Source organism: Scleropages formosus, chromosome 10, assembly GCF_900964775.1.
Source record: "Scleropages formosus chromosome 10, fSclFor1.1, whole genome shotgun sequence".
Lineage (NCBI taxonomy): Eukaryota > Metazoa > Chordata > Actinopteri > Osteoglossiformes > Osteoglossidae > Scleropages > Scleropages formosus.
This window is the reverse complement of record NC_041815.1, coordinates 18,212,842-18,229,072: the sequence shown is the minus strand read 5'-3', so window position 1 is coordinate 18,229,072 and position 16,231 is coordinate 18,212,842. Positions and strand designations below refer to the sequence as shown.

Genomic DNA, 16,231 nt, shown 5'->3' with positions numbered 1-16,231 from the left:
AATAATTATATTAAAAAAGATTAATAAATGCTGCATAATGCAGAAAATAACTACTATAATGAATAAATGAATTACTAACAATGCTGCAATCCAAGATGCCTGGTGTAATTCAAATATTAAAACAAATCAATAGCTTATGAACTCGGACAGAAAATTTTGAGGATTACAATTTTTAGACATTGATCCAGTAGTTATTACTTACACATTATGCATTTGAACATCATCTCAGGGGACAGTAATTAAAAACACACTGCTAATTTAAAATTTTTCACCCCATACTTTTTGTCTGTCTGACAAAATCTCTGAATCTTTTGCATTCTACATTGTCACATAAAGGACAAAAAGCAACCACCCTCCTTGGACAGGCCAGCCGCTGCTCCGTACCAAACTCTTCATCCAAGCACCCTAACAGAAGAGCAAGAAAGCCCCGAGAGATTGGCAAGTGTGGCTAATTCATGTATTCCTCCTGTTCTCTGTGAAAACCATAGTACCAATGATATATCGCAGCCTGTGATGATTAATCATATTGTGTCACTTGTTTTGATTTTTGTAAAACACAAAACTGCTTCTTGTGTTAATACTAGTAGACCAAATGACAACTTTTTGTTCTTCCCATTTCATATGTAAAGTGCTGCAAGGTAGAACTATATACTAACCAAGTAATAATACAATGATTGAGTGAGATATGATTCAATGGTCATATTTGATGTTAAAAATAATTTATTTATACGTTATATTTTTCAGTCAGCATTTGATTTTTAACTTTTAAAAATTGTGCATTGTTTGGAATGAAGGAAGTCTGGATCATTTCAATAGTCTGCGTTTTTTGTCAGAATTTGACATGCGTAGGTTGGATGTGATCATACATATTGAAGGAATTAGGAGGTATAAGTTACTCAGTTGTTCTCTGGGTTCTCAGGCTCAGAAGGAGAAGCTACATGAAGAGTTGAAGAAGGTGCTGAGTCTGAAGCGAAGCTGTCTGAAAGAAATGTCTCATTCTTCCCAAGGAGCCATGAGTCCCCCAGTGCAGGTTAGTATTTCTTAGGTAGGGGTGACCACCTACCCATCTCCTTCAGTTATCTTTGCAGTATTTGACAGACATAAAAAATGTGACTTTACATTTTTAGTCAGGTTTTTGAAAAATAATTGGGTTTTACATCTCAGCTTCTTATATTTCCATACCGCACTCCTCTGTCATGTATCCCTATACACTAATAACCTTACACTGGTCAGTTGTTCAAAAGAGCATCATTTTTGATTATGTACAAAATTCAACACTTGACTGAAATTGGTGATGGGAGCAGGCTGTAATAGAGAATGGAGACACAGGATGGTTGTTATTTAACTTTTTATTTTAACCAGGAGGAGGCCCCCACCACAGAATTGGTGGAGGTTGTCATGGAGACAGAGGCAGAAGCTGGGGCTAGTGGCTACAGTGTCACAGGAGGAGGGGAGCGAGGTATTTTTGTCAAAGAAGTACTGAAGGACTCGCCTGCAGCAAAACACCTAAGCCTGCAGAAAGGTAAAAGATAACATGGAAAAACTTGCCTGGAAAACTGTCAAGTTGTGAAACACAACTCCTGAAAAAGAAAATGTTATTCCAATGGGGTCAGAAATTTCTGACCAAGACTTTGCGATAATGTGGGATATTAAGTTCAAATTTTTGGGATGCAAAATACCTGTGTATCACTTACATTAAAATGATTTTTAAAAATATAATCCATCACTGTAATTCTTTCTTTTTTCTCTTTTATTATTTTCCCCGATAAGAGGCCTATGTTACAAAAGGAGTAGTACACTGGAGTAAATGTGTCTAATTTGGCCCCTTATTAGAGCTTTTTCTCCACCACAGTGCTATCACACACTCACTCACACATACACACACTACAGAAAATTTAGGGTTACCACTTCACCTGATACAGACGCTTGTGTTCACCTGACTCTTTGGGCTGTGGGAGAAAGTCAGAAACCCACGTGAACATGGGGAGAACATGCAACCTCCACGCAGACTGAACCCAAGTCCAAGCACACAGCTCAAGCATTGTAGACAACATCACACCCTGTTAAGAATAAATGAAACTATATTTATATGTTACGAGGCTAACATATCGTTTCACGTGCACTGGCTGTAGAAGTGGTGGAGATGTATCTGCTAATAATCAACTGCTTTGCCTTGCTTTTTATGAAACTTTGGAATTTCAGTTTTTAATCAGCCTTTTTGTTGCATTTCAGGGTAAAAAAGTTGTTTGTAATGTCTAAAGATATTTTTAGTGAAATTGTTCAATTTCTTATTTGCAAAAAACACCATAATTTTCTTAGGCATTCAAAAGCAATTTTGAATTAAATACAGTATATTTTATGTTCAGTACTGTAAAATAGACACTATGTGTAAAAACGTATTTCAGCTTTTGTAAGAACGTAGTTTAAAAAAAATTATTCCAGTGATGGTGATATATGTTGTTAGAAATTCTTTGTTTAAATAAGTACAGTACCAGTCAAAAGTTTGAGTGCACCTAGTCAGCCTGGACAGTACTTGCATGGGACAAACTGGACAGAAGTGTGAAAACAAAGCAACCCACAAGTGGATTACATCTCATGGAACTGCTGCAGAAGAACTGGGAAGACGTCGGCTGATTTCCTGCTGATATTTGTCCAAGAAATGTATTGTGAAAGCAAATAGTTTCCAGGAAACTTTTGACTGGTACTGTATATTCAATCCATCATACAAAGTATCAACTTAAAAATGGTGTCTTATAGTTCAGTGTTATTTGTTTCATTTCTAGTTTAATTTAGTTTTTGCCATTTCTTTCCAGTGAATTTTTAAGTACAGCCTTTTTGTTTCAGTTTTCACATTTAAAACAGGACTAATGCGTAACATTGGAAGCCTTATTCTTGATCACCATCGTGTATCCATTTTATTTCTTATGCTTTCTTTGCTTTTTTCTACAGGAGATCAGTTACTTAGTGCCAGAGTATACTTTGATAATGTGAAGTATGAAGATGCCCTAAAGATCCTGCAATGTGCTGAACCTTATAAGGTCTCCTTTTTACTAAAGAGGACAGTACCAGGCACTGATGTCAGCGTGCACCCAGGGGCTGCTCATTTTGACCTGAAGGGACCCAAAGCCAAAATGCCTAAAATGGTAATCAGAACTGTTCTGCAATTCACCAACTCTCCACTCCGGTTAAAGAAAAGTTAAAGAAAACGTTCATGATTGGTGTGGGACAGTATGAAATATTAATTTTGTGATTACCATGCAAAACGGCCGAAAGTTATACTTTATTAAGATATATGCTTTTTTGATAGAAATATTAAAGAAAGCATTTCACATATCCATCTCAAAATCTTTCATGCAGCCTGTGTTCACCTGATTTATTTCAATATAATCTGAAAGTATTTGGAATTTTTATTTTTACTGGTAATTTTTAGGGAAGAATTTTTTTTTCCCCCTTTAGCGCAAGTTCAAATCTCTCTGTATGATCCAGAAGTAGTAAAACTCACAAACAACAATGTAATGATTTTCTTACTGAATTGCCCTCAGGAGGTCAGCCAGTCATCTTGAACATATGAAATTTCCTCCTCAAATTCCTGCCATTAGTGATTACAACTTGAAATTTGGGACATTTAAAGTACTTATTGATTGCTGTAGTAATAAAGTATGTTTCTTTCACTGTTCTTGCATAAATCAAACATGAAATATGTAATATGAGTTCACTACCAAATTCTGTTCAGTATCTTTAATCATTCATCATGAAACATTTATTTATTTATTTGCTTGTTTATTTATTTATCTATATTAATTCCTCGGAAAATAAAGAGTTATATGATGAAAAAGTGATACAGCAATGGGTCTGATATGTTAATTCATATCTTTCCAACAAGAAAATCTGTGATACAAAAGGTGTCCTTGGCTTAGGAAATATAAATTGCCTTTAGTACTATATTCAGTAATTATGGACTAAATAACTAAATCCAGTAGTTATGTCCCTCTGTCAAGAGGGACTCAGCTTGTTTCTTTTCAAACTTTCCATTGCCTCCATCTAGTCGTGGATAAAACACATCAAGAGGGTGAAGTGAGCGACATATTTTTTTCTTTTGCACTCTAGTACAACAAAATCCATGTCCACAATTTTGAAGGCCATCTTTTCTGTGCAAAAGTGACTTTTTGTTACTTGATCTATTACTTCCTCTATCGTAGATAAAAGATTACTATTTCTATGTACACAGAAACATTTCTGATATTTTCAGAAACATATTTATGTCCAAAAATTTTGGTAATAAGTATTAAGATAAACATACCACAAAAGACAAAAAATGCAAATTGATGTGCTGTGAATATTTAGACAATGTCTGTTTGAAAAGAAAGTTACCTTTCTGTTTACTACAAAAAAAAAATAGAACACCTGGCAAAAATAAAAATTGAAATTATTCAGGAAAAAAAAATAAATCATCAAATTTCTACTATAACACCTGCGGGGTAAAAGTTTTGTTTCTGCACTCCAATGCTAATTTTTACAGCTGTTACATTTTTAGAAGACTCTTATTATTTAACTAGTTTGGGTGTCATAATCAATTATGGTACTGTGAATGTATGACCCCGTATGGGACAAGCGGTTCAGAAAGTGTGTGTGTGTGTGTGTGTGTGTGTGTGAGAATGTATGGTACTGTGAATCAGATACAGAATATTACACTGTAAACAATAATACAGTATATCGTCCCACTCCTAGATCAAAGAAGTATTTAGAGTTTTTGCATTTCATTTTAATACAACAACTGAAGATATGTTTTACATTTGTATTGCAGAGCGTCAAAAGCATTAAACCTTTCAAGGCTAAGAAAAAGAGAGGAGGAAGGTTTGGCTTGAAAAGACTGAAAGAAAACAAAAAAGCAACAGCTGCAGCAGAGATGGGAAAAGAAATGTCCTCAGAAAAATTGGAGTACAGCCCTATGGATGTGGAATTTGCCCTACCAAAGTTTCACAAGCTGAAAAAGGGTGGAAAAATTCCTGTAGAAGGTGGTTTGCATTTCACAGGATTTAAGCTATCAGAAGAAGTATCAATGACAGGTAGGAAGAAAGGAAAGATAAGGTTCCCTAAAAAGAAAGTGAAAGGAGCTGTAGGGGATGTTAATGTGGACTCAGCAAAGCCAGAGGGACAGGTGAATCTCACTCCTTCAGGAGGCAGTAAGGAGGCAAAGGTATCTGAAGTGGTCAAGGCCAAAGGGAAGCCACCGGAATTTGGGATGGCTTTTAGTAAAACTAAGAAAACTAAAGCCATCTCACCTGAAACAAATGTGGAGCTAAAACCACCTCAGCCAAAACTCAGACCCCCCTCAGTGGAATTTGATTTTTCCTTACCGTCTAGTAAAAAAGACACTGGTTTTGGTGGTCCAACTGCAGAAGGTGAACTTGGTCTGCACCTGCCGAAAGGCAAAGGAAAAGCTGAAGGTGAAGTGGAAAAAACTGGAGAAAGTCATGGCAACAAGGAGAAACTAGATTTTAAACTAAAAATGCCAAAGATATCCATGCCAACGTTTGGAGTAAAAGGGAATGTTGAAGGACCGGACACTGACATCAGGATTTCAGCCCCTAGTACTGAAGTTAAAGGCTCAGCTGTAGATATTAAAACCAAAGACAGCAATGAAAAGAGTGTTGATTTCAAAGGTACAAAAATAAGCATGCCTAATATAGGTATTTCATTGCCAAAACTGACACATGGATTAGAAACTGAAGTTCCAGATGAAATTGATGGACCGAAAAGCTCTTTTCCAAAAGTTGACATTCCGTTGCCAAAAAATGGATCTCCTAATGTAGATGAAGAAGGAAAAACGGGTAAATTTAAAATACCTGGAGTTGATGTGTCACTTCCCAAAATAAAATCACCAGAAGTAGATGCTGAAGTTGAAGGACTTCATGGAAAAGGTGGGAAGCTGAAAATGCCCACAATTGATGTTTCACTACCAAGAGTGAAGTCACCAGAAGTAGACGTGGAAGTTGAAGGACATGCTGGTAAAGGTGGGAAATTCAAAATGCCCACAATTGATGTTTCACTCCCAAAAGTAAAATCACCAGAACTAGACGTGGAAGTTGAAGGACATGCTGGTAAAGATGGGAAATTTAAAATGCCTGCTTTTGATGTGTCACTTCCCAAAATAAAGTCACCAGAAGTAGATGTTGAAGTTGAAGGACTTCATGGAAAAGGTGGGAAGTTCAAAATGCCCACAATTGATGTTTCACTGCCAAAAGTGAAGTCACCAGATCTAGAGATGGATGTTGAAGGACTTTCTGATAAAGATGGGAAATTTAAAATGCCTGCTTTTGATGTGTCACTTCCCAAAATAAAGTCACCAGAAGTAGATGTTGAAGTTGAAGGACTTCATGGAAAAGGCGGGAAGTTGAAAATGCCCACAATTGATGTTTCACTGCCAAAAGTAAAATCACCAGAAGTAGACGTGGAAGTTGAAGGAGATGCTGGCAAAGGTGGGAAATTTAAAATCCCTACTTTTGATGTGTCACTTCCCCAAATGAAGTCACCAGAACTGGAGGTGGATGTTGAAGGACGTGCTGGTAAAGATGGGAAATTTAAAATGCCAACTTTTGATGTGTCTCTCCCCAAAATAAAGTCACCAGAACTAGACGTGGATGTTGAAGGACATGCTGAAAAGGGTGGGAAATTTAAAATGCCCACAATTGATGTTTCACTACCAAAAGTGAAGTCACCAGAAATAGACGTGGAAGTGGAAGGACATGTTGGTAAAGGTGGGAAGTTGAAAATGCCCACAATTGATGTTTCACTGCCAAAAGTAAAATCACCAGAACTAGACGTGGAAGTTGAAGGAGATGCTGGCAAAGGTGGGAAATTTAAAATGCCTACTTTTGATGTGTCTCTTCCCAAAATGAAGTCACCAGAACTGGAGGTGGATGTTGAAGGACGTGCTGGCAAAGGTGGGAAATTTAAAATCCCTACTTTTGATGTGTCACTTCCCAAAATGAAGTCACCAGAACTGGAGGTGGATGTTGAAGGACGTGCTGGTAAGGATGGGAAATTTAAAATGCCAACTTTTGATGTGTCTCTCCCCAAAATAAAGTCACCAGAACTAGAGGTGGATGTAGAAGGAGATGCTGAAAAGAGTGGGAAATTTAAAATGCCCACAATTGATGTTTCACTACCAAAAGTGAAGTCACCAGAAATAGACGTGGAAGTGGAAGGACATGCTGGTAAAGGCGGGAAGTTGAAAATGCCCACAATTGATGTTTCACTGCCAAAAGTAAAATCACCAGAAGTAGACGTGGAAGTTGAAGGAGATGCTGGCAAAGGTGGGAAATTTAAAATCCCTACTTTTGATGTGTCACTTCCCCAAATGAAGTCACCAGAACTGAAGGTGGATGTTGAAGGACGTGCTGGTAAAGATGGGAAATTTAAAATGCCAACTTTTGATGTGTCTCTCCCCAAAATAAAGTCACCAGAACTAGACGTGGAAGTGGAAGGACATGCTGGTAAAGGTGGGAAGTTGAAAATGCCCACAATTGATGTTTCATTGCCAAAAGTAAAATCACCAGAAGTAGACGTGGAAGTTGAAGGAGATGCTGGCAAAGGTGGGAAATTTAAAATGCCTACTTTTGATGTGTCTCTTCCCAAAATGAAGTCACCAGAACTGGAGGTGGATGTTGAAGGACGTGCTGGCAAAGGTGGGAAATTTAAAATCCCTACTTTTGATGTGTCACTTCCCAAAATGAAGTCACCAGAACTGGAGGTGGATGTTGAAGGAATTCCTGGTAAGGATGGGAAATTTAAAATGCCAACTTTTGATGTGTCTCTCCCCAAAATAAAGTCACCAGAACTAGAGGTGGATGTTGAAGGACATGCTGAAAAGAGTGGGAAATTTAAAATGCCCACAATTGATGTTTCACTACCAAAAGTGAAGTCACCAGAAATAGACGTGGAAGTGGAAGGACATGCTGGTAAAGGTGGGAAGTTGAAAATGCCCACAATTGATGTTTCACTACCAAAAGTAAAATCACCAGAACTGGAGGTGGAAGTTGAAGGACATGCTGGCAAAGGTGGCAAATTTAAAATCCCTACTTTTGATGTGTCACTTCCCAAAATGAAGTCACCAGAACTAGACGTGGATGTTGAAGGACATGCTGGTAAAGGTGGAAAATTTAAAATGCCGACCTTTGATGTGTCTCTCCCCAAAATAAAGTCCCCAGAACTAGACGTGGATGTTGAAGGACTTCCTGGTAAAGGTGGGAAGCTGAAAATGCCCACAATTGATGTTTCATTGCCAAAAGTAAAATCACCAGAACTAGACGTGGAAGTTGAAGGAGATGCTGGCAAAGGTGGCAAATTTAAAATCCCTACTTTTGATGTGTCACTTCCCAAAATAAAGTCACCAGAACTAGACGTGGATGTTGAAGGACATGCTGAAAAGGGTGGGAAATTTAAAATGCCCACAATTGATGTTTCACTACCAAAAGTAAAATCACCAGAACTAGACGTGGATGTTGAAGGACGTGCTGGTAAAGGTGGCAAATTTAAAATGCCAACTTTTGATGTGTCACTTCCCAAAATAAAGTCACCAGAACTAGACGTGGATGTTGAAGGACATGCTGAAAAGGGTGGGAAATTTAAAATGCCCACAATTGATGTTTCACTACCAAAAGTAAAATCACCAGAAGTAGACGTGGAAGTTGAAGGAGATGCTGGCAAAGGTGGAAAATTTAAAATCCCTACTTTTGATGTGTCTCTTCCCAAAATGAAGTCACCAGAACTGGAGGTGGATGTTGAAGGACGTGCTAGTAAAGGTACGAAATTTAAAATGCCGACCTTTGATGTGTCGCTTCCCAAAATAAAGCCACCAGAACTAGACGTGGATGTTGAAGGACATGCTGGTAAAGGTGGAAAATTTAAAATACCGACTTTTGATGTGTCGCTTCCCAAAATGAAGTCACCAGAACTAGAGGTGGAAGTTGAAGGACATGTTGGTAAAGGTGGGAAGCTCAAAATGCCCTCAGTTGATGTTTCACTGCCAAAGATGAAGTCACCAGAACTTGACGTAGATGTTGAAGGACTTCCTGATAAAGATGGGAAATTCAAAATGCCCACAATTGATGCTTCGCTACCAAAAGTGAAGTCACCAGAAATAGACGTGGAAGCGGAAGGACATGCTGGTAAAGGCGGGAAGTTGAAAATGCCTACAATTGATGTTTCGCTACCAAAAGTAAAATCACCAGAACTAGAGGTGGAAGTTGAAGGACATGCTGGCAAAGGTGGGAAATTTAAAATGCCTACTTTTGATGTGTCACTTCCCAAAATGAAGTCACCAGAACTGGAGGTGGATGTTGAAGGACTTCCTGGTAAAGGTGGGAAGTTGAAAATGCCCACAATTGATGTTTCACTACCAAAAGTGAAGTCACCAGAAATAGACGTGGAAGTGGAAGGACATGCTGGTAAAGGCGGGAAGTTGAAAATGCCCACAATTGATGTTTCACTGCCAAAAGTAAAATCACCAGAACTAGACGTGGAAGTTGAAGGACATGCTGGCAAAGGTGGGAAATTTAAAATGCCGACCTTTGATGTGTCACTTCCCAAAATGAAGTCACCAGAACTGGAGGTGGATGTTGAAGGACGTGCTGGTAAAGATGGGAAATTTAAAATGCCAACTTTTGATGTGTCTCTCCCCAAAATAAAGTCACCAGAACTAGACATGGATGTTGAAGGACATGCTGAAAAGGGTGGGAAATTTAAAATGCCCACAATTGATGTTTCACTGCCAAAAGTAAAATCACCAGAAGTAGAGGTGGAAGTTGAAGGAGATGCTGGCAAAGGTGGAAAATTTAAAATCCCTACTTTTGATGTGTCTCTTCCCAAAATGAAGTCACCAGAACTGGATGTGGATGTTGAAGGACGTGCTAGTAAAGGTACGAAATTTAAAATGCCAACTTTTGATGTGTCTCTCCCCAAAATAAAGCCACCAGAAATAGACGTGGAAGTGGAAGGACATGCTGGTAAAGGCGGGAAGTTGAAAATGCCCACAATTGATGTTTCACTGCCAAAAGTAAAATCACCAGAACTAGACGTGGAAGTTGAAGGACATGCTGGCAAAGGTGGGAAATTTAAAATGCCGACCTTTGATGTGTCACTTCCCAAAATGAAGTCACCAGAACTGGAGGTGGATGTTGAAGGACGTGCTGGTAAAGATGGGAAATTTAAAATGCCAACTTTTGATGTGTCTCTCCCCAAAATAAAGTCACCAGAACTAGACATGGATGTTGAAGGACATGCTGAAAAGGGTGGGAAATTTAAAATGCCCACAATTGATGTTTCACTGCCAAAAGTAAAATCACCAGAAGTAGAGGTGGAAGTTGAAGGAGATGCTGGCAAAGGTGGAAAATTTAAAATCCCTACTTTTGATGTGTCTCTTCCCAAAATGAAGTCACCAGAACTGGATGTGGATGTTGAAGGACGTGCTAGTAAAGGTACGAAATTTAAAATGCCAACTTTTGATGTGTCTCTCCCCAAAATAAAGCCACCAGAACTAGACGTGGATGTTGAAGGACATGCTGGTAAAGGTGGGAAATTCAAAATGCCCACAATTGATGTTTCACTCCCAAAAGTAAAATCACCAGAACTAGACGTGGAAGTTGAAGGACATGCTGGTAAAGATGGGAAATTTAAAATGCCTGCTTTTGATGTGTCACTTCCCAAAATAAAGTCACCAGAAGTAGATGTTGAAGTTGAAGGACTTCATGGAAAAGGTGGGAAGTTCAAAATGCCCACAATTGATGTTTCACTACCAAAAGTGAAGTCACCAGATCTAGAGATGGATGTTGAAGGACTTTCTGATAAAGATGGGAAATTTAAAATCCCCACAGTTGATGTTTCACTCCCAACAGTAAAGCCACCAGAACTAGAGGTGGATGTTGAAGGACATGCTGTTAAAGGTGGGAAATTTAAAATGCCTTCTTTTGATGTGTCACTTCCCAAAATAAAGTCACCAGAACCTGACCTGGATATTGAAGGACATGCTGGAAAAGGTGGGAAAATCAAAATGCCCACAATTGATGTTTCATTACCAAAAGTGATGCCAGCAGAAGTAGATGTAGATGAAGGACATGCTGGTAAAGATGTCCTTTTCCAATTTCCTAAATCATCATTCGGAATCACATTTGGCAAAGGAAATCTTCCGGATGCTAATATTTCTTTGTCTAAAAGTAAAAGAGATGTCACCCCACCTAAAGTTGAACCACCAAAATCCAAATTCAAAATTAAGGGCCCTGAATTTGGAACTCAGGAAGACCATACAAAATTGAAGATTCCAACAATAAACATGCCAGCACTTGATATATCAACTCCAAAACTACCAGAAATTGATCTAAATATCAAAATGCCAAAAAGCAAATCTGAAGCATCCAGTGACATAAATGTTGGCGACCACAAAACTGAGTGGAGTGAAAAGGTCCCAAGTATTGAAATAAAAATGCCTAAACCACTCACTTTGGAAAAAGAGAAAGGAATTGAAATTAAATCTTCAGAGGCACATATTGAAAGTGCAGGTTCTCAAAAAGGACCCTTTAAATTAGACCTAGACTTTGGATTTTCAAAAGGAAAAGGAGATGACAGAGAAGAAATAGAACTACTTAAAGCAGAAGGTGGTAGGCCATCTTCATCATCAAGTTCAGATGCATCTCTAAAAATGCCAAAGTTTTTTCTTCCAAAATTTGGAGGCAAATCAAAAAGTGCAGACTTTGAAGGGGGAGGAAGAATAAGAATCAGTCCATCTCGTGAAGTATACAAAACATCTTCAGCTGATGCAGGTGAAGTAAAAGGTAAAGTGAAGGTGCCAAAAATTAAAATGCCAGTTTTTGGACCAAAGACAGAGGGAGAAGTCACAGTAGATGGTACTGAGGTGGATGCAAAAGTAAAAAAAGGAAAAGTGGAAATTAAAAGGTCTGAAAATTCTTTAGACAGCCACGGAGACAAAACAAAATATAAACTGAAAATACCAAAGTTCTCAATGCCTAAGTTAGGTTCTAAAGAAAGTGGACTGGATGTTAGTGGAGTCAACATAGAATGTGATCCAAAACCTAGAGTCAAAATGCCATCCGTTGAGATTTCTTTACCAGCATCAAAGGAACCAGAAGGAGAAGTGCTGCTTCCCAAAGCAGAAGTTGATGTCTCTGAAGCTGATATCAGAAGCTATGAAGGAAACCTGAAAATTCCCAAGCTGCCAACTATTGGCATATCGGCTCCAACAATTAGTCTTGGTGTAGGCCTTCCAACTGAAAAGTATGATGTGTCATTTGATTCTGGCAGAAATCAAAATTCTGAAAGTAATGGAAATTTTGAAAGACATGACTTTAAGATGAAGATGCCAAAAGTAACCTTAGTAGACATAACAGTTCCAAAAAGTACAGTGGAGGACATTGATTCACTAAACGTAAAGACTGAGGATGAAAGAAAATTTAAACCACCCAAAATGAAAATTCCAAAGGTAGATATATCAGTTCCTAAAGGATCACCAGAGGATGCTGATACCCCAATTACAGAACCAGAAGATGGTACATTTGCAATGCCCAAACTCAAAATTCCCAAAGTAGACATATCTATTCCAAAAGCCAAAATGGAGGACACGGATGCTCTGGATGCTGAAATAGATGAGGATGGTAAATTTAAAATGCCCAAAATCAAAATCCCAAAAGTAGATTTATCACTTTCAAAAGGAAATGAAGATGATCCTGAAACGTCAAGTAAAGAAGAGGTGGCAGAAGGAGAGGGAAAGTTTAAACTTCCATCATTTGGTTTGCCAAAGATTTCTGCTCCAGACCTTCATCTTGACCTGACTACAGAAAAACCAAAGTATGACCCTGTAATTAAGAAGAAAAAACAAAAAACTGAAACAGCTGGCCAGGATGTTCAGGCAGAGCATCCAAAAATGAAAATTCCAACATTAGACATCCACGTTCCAAAAGGAGATGTTAAGTTGGATATAAGTTTACCAAAAGCTGATAAGGAAAAAGAAAAGATTGAGATCCCTGATGCAGAAACTTTGGGAGTTAAGGAGAAAGTAAAAGGGCCAAAGATTAAAGGCACAAAGTTCAAAATTGAAATGCCGAAGTTAAAGGTTGGAGGAAATGCTACACTGAACACAGAGAAGAAAAGTCTTGGAGAAGATGAGATGGGGAGTCCATTTGAAATGAAAAAAAACAAATTCAGAAAAGACCCTAAAGAAGTTCCTGAAGATGACAGGGAAGGGGTGGACAGAAAGTTCCAAATACCAAAAATTACACTTCCAGAGGTGGAATTTTCAGTGTCCAAAGGAGGATCTACTGACATCCCTGATGCTCAGCTGCATGACACAGAAACCAAATCACCAAAGTGTAAAATTCCTGAGTTAGAGATCTCAGGTCCAAAGATATATGGCTATGATGAGGGTAAGACTGAAGGAACCACACCAGCTGAAGACACAGAGGGAGACATTGAAAAGAGAAATAAAATCAAAATACCGAAGTTTGAGGTCTCCCTCCCTGCTATCACCCCACCAAATACTACTGCAGTACTTGAAGCATCAGATGTAAAACCAGAAAGATCTAAACCAAAAACACCCGAAATTCCTCTAGCTTCTTCAAAAACTAGAATTCAGCATGAGGTACCCAAGATACCTAAAGTGAAGAAAGCAGTATTCGTTCTAGTTAATCCTAAGTCTGATATATCAGCCATACCAGGCAGTTCCTCTGGAGAAGAGGCTGCTGAAGCCAAAATAAAAGTGCCAAAGATCAAAATGAAGCCAAGCTTTGGGAAATCTAATTCAAAAGAAAAGGGAGCAGCTCCAGTAAATGGACATGAAAATGGGGAAAACAGAAATATAAAATTAACAGGAGGTAAACAGAACACTAAAACTGAAAATGGATCCAAGGAAGAAACAGCTAAATTTGGGAAACTTAAGATGCCAAAGGTTGAGTTCTCATCTCCATATTCTAAATGGAGTACTGGAGAGGAGGAAGCCGAGATGAGCATGAAACTGATGAAAAAAGAAGAAACTGCAGGTGATGACAAAGAAAGCAAGATCAAAATCAAGGCACCTAATGTCACCTTTTCCAGCTTAACCAAAAAAGTAGGGAAAGGTGAGGGTGAAAAGACTGAGTCCGTGGTGTCGTCTAGAGCCCGGACAGAGATGCTGAAGGAACGCCAGGGGTCAGAATCCCCCAGCCCAAAGGTATAAACTGGCTTTATCTCTGTGAGGCACCAGAGACAGGCTGAGGCTTCTACAGTGGTTGGTAAAGATGGGAAGCATGGCAAGGACAGCAAATAGGAAACAGATACTAAAGGAAAACACTCTCCGTTTATTGGTCCTAAATTCTTTTTGAATCCCCTGTTCACCACAGACTTTCACATCAAATCAGTGAATTTTCCCATGAGACACAGGTTCCCACTTCAGTGCTCTAACAGGGATAAGTCTGCAAGAAGTTTCAAAATCGAGATAGCAGAAACCTGATTCCGCACCCATGCGATCCTAGACCGGCACAGTACACCAGCGGGGGGAGTGATACTGGGCGAGGGTCACTTCATTATTATGTTGTCGCCATCTGTAACTGCTAAAAGCCACAGTTAACACTCGTGGAGTTAGTACTTACAGAGGCATTTCATGTGTATTTTTTATTGAAGTCTATTTTCATCCTTTCCTCCTCCTTATTTAACCCTGTTAAATGCAAAACAATTTAGTTGTTTCTTTTAAAATTTGCATTGGTTTACATAGCTTTTACTGGCTTTATTTTGAAGAACCTTTTCACTTAAGTATGAACAAACACATGGTGCAAAGGGGGCAAGTTTTGTAAGTACACTGTATGTGATGCACCCGAACATTGTGATTATTATATGTTAAACTAACTTTTGGATATGCTGTTGGCAAAAACAGTTTGATGTTCAGAATAATAATGTAAATAAAATAAAACTAAGAGCTTTTATTTTGAATTCTGAATTTTAAAGCTGTTCATACAATGCATTCACAACTATAAATGTCTGCTTCATGTTGTCTAAAGCGAGATAATAATTAGTTGTTTCTAGCAATGAAATGACATACTATTTATAGTTTACATTCTTTTTAAATAAATTAACATTTAATTAGGTTGTGCATTTATTTTAATATATTTTTTGTGATGATCATTTTGTGAATTGCAATCATTACGGGCTACTTTGGCGGAATGTATTTTTGACTAATTTTAAATAACTTGCTGTGGTGTACACTTTTGATTGGAGAAAGATTGTTGTAAACTGCATTAGACTGATATTTCATTGCTATAAAAATAACTTATTTAATTTTGTATATCAAGGTTTTAAAATTAATGTATGGGTAATACATAGGAAAAGTAATTTATTAGTTTTATTTCAAGCGAGAGTCCTGTGATAATTCAGTAGTCCTTCCAAATACTGAAAGTTTGAGAGAATTTTATCTGTTTGCATGTGTATGTTACTAATTTTGTTGAATTTTACTGAAATCTAATAACAGAAGTGAACTTGAATAATAGACTGCTAAGGAACAGATTCCACGTGGTTTAGTAGCAGTTTAACAGTAGATCTATGTATTTTTTTACATATGTTTTGTGTTACAGCATGTAAAAATTTTTCAGTGCATTTGCTTTTTATGTAAAAAAAAGTTTATAATATCACTTACTTTGTGTATCTAAAACAACAATAAAGTTAATAATCCTAAATCATCATGTGTTTCATTTATAATTCTGTTTTCTTACGGTTTGTGATACTTCAAATGTGGGATATAATTACTGGAAACACAATGTAACATTTTTAATATGAGATTATGAAAAATATCCATAGCCTAACTATACTGATTCAGACATTGCCTTTTAATCTAGATGCATAAATACTTAATTAGCCTTATTTTATGTAGTTTTTCTGTATTACCACCTCAGTGGTTGAGAATTGCCCAGCTGTCCATTTAAAGAAAAAAGAGAAAGATACTTATTACTTCATAAAGGAAAAGAGAGGCTCAAACACATCAATGATCATAAACATCACACAACTGTGCCCGGGTTCTCCTGCATTCATGACGTCACTGCCATCGCTAGGGAAAGGAAAGACGATGTACGTAGAAATATAAAGAAAAAAATATAAGGAAAGTTTAAAAAACATAGCAGTAGCGAAGCTATCCGTCACTTCGCTATAAAAGAACGATACTGTAGTACTTTCCCCTCCTTATTAATATTAATTGTGCTGG

General features: G+C 37.8%; 1 protein-coding gene across 2 annotated transcripts; it reads left to right on the top strand.

Annotated features, from left to right (window-relative positions):
• Positions 1-924: 924 nt before the first annotated feature.
• On the top strand, positions 925-15,025 carry prx (periaxin). 2 transcript variants are annotated; one of them, XM_029255409.1, is made up of 5 exons: positions 925-1,030; positions 1,363-1,522; positions 2,950-3,143; positions 4,805-7,660; positions 7,754-15,025. In XM_029255409.1, exons 1-5 carry the CDS (start codon positions 989-991, stop codon positions 14,219-14,221), a joined length of 9,720 nt encoding a protein of 3,239 aa, XP_029111242.1. In that variant the 5' UTR covers positions 925-988; the 3' UTR covers positions 14,222-15,025. The 2 variants fall into 2 exon arrangements, with proteins under 2 accessions (XP_029111242.1, XP_029111241.1); XM_029255408.1 differs by having other exon boundaries at positions 4,805-15,023.
• Positions 15,026-16,231: the final 1,206 nt, after the last annotated feature.

What these genes read in the sequence shown, in the direction of transcription:
- prx (XM_029255408.1), top strand. Translation starts at nt 989, where the DNA reads ATGTCTCATTCTTCCCAAGGAGCCATGAGTCCCCCAGTGCAG. An exon ending in CCATGAGTCCCCCAGTGCAG is followed by an intron (nt 1,031 to 1,362) that starts GTTAGTATTTCT and finishes TATTTTAACCAG; the next exon opens with GAGGAGGCCCCCACCACAGA. An exon ending in ACACCTAAGCCTGCAGAAAG is followed by an intron (nt 1,523 to 2,949) that starts GTAAAAGATAAC and finishes TTTTTTCTACAG; the next exon opens with GAGATCAGTTACTTAGTGCC.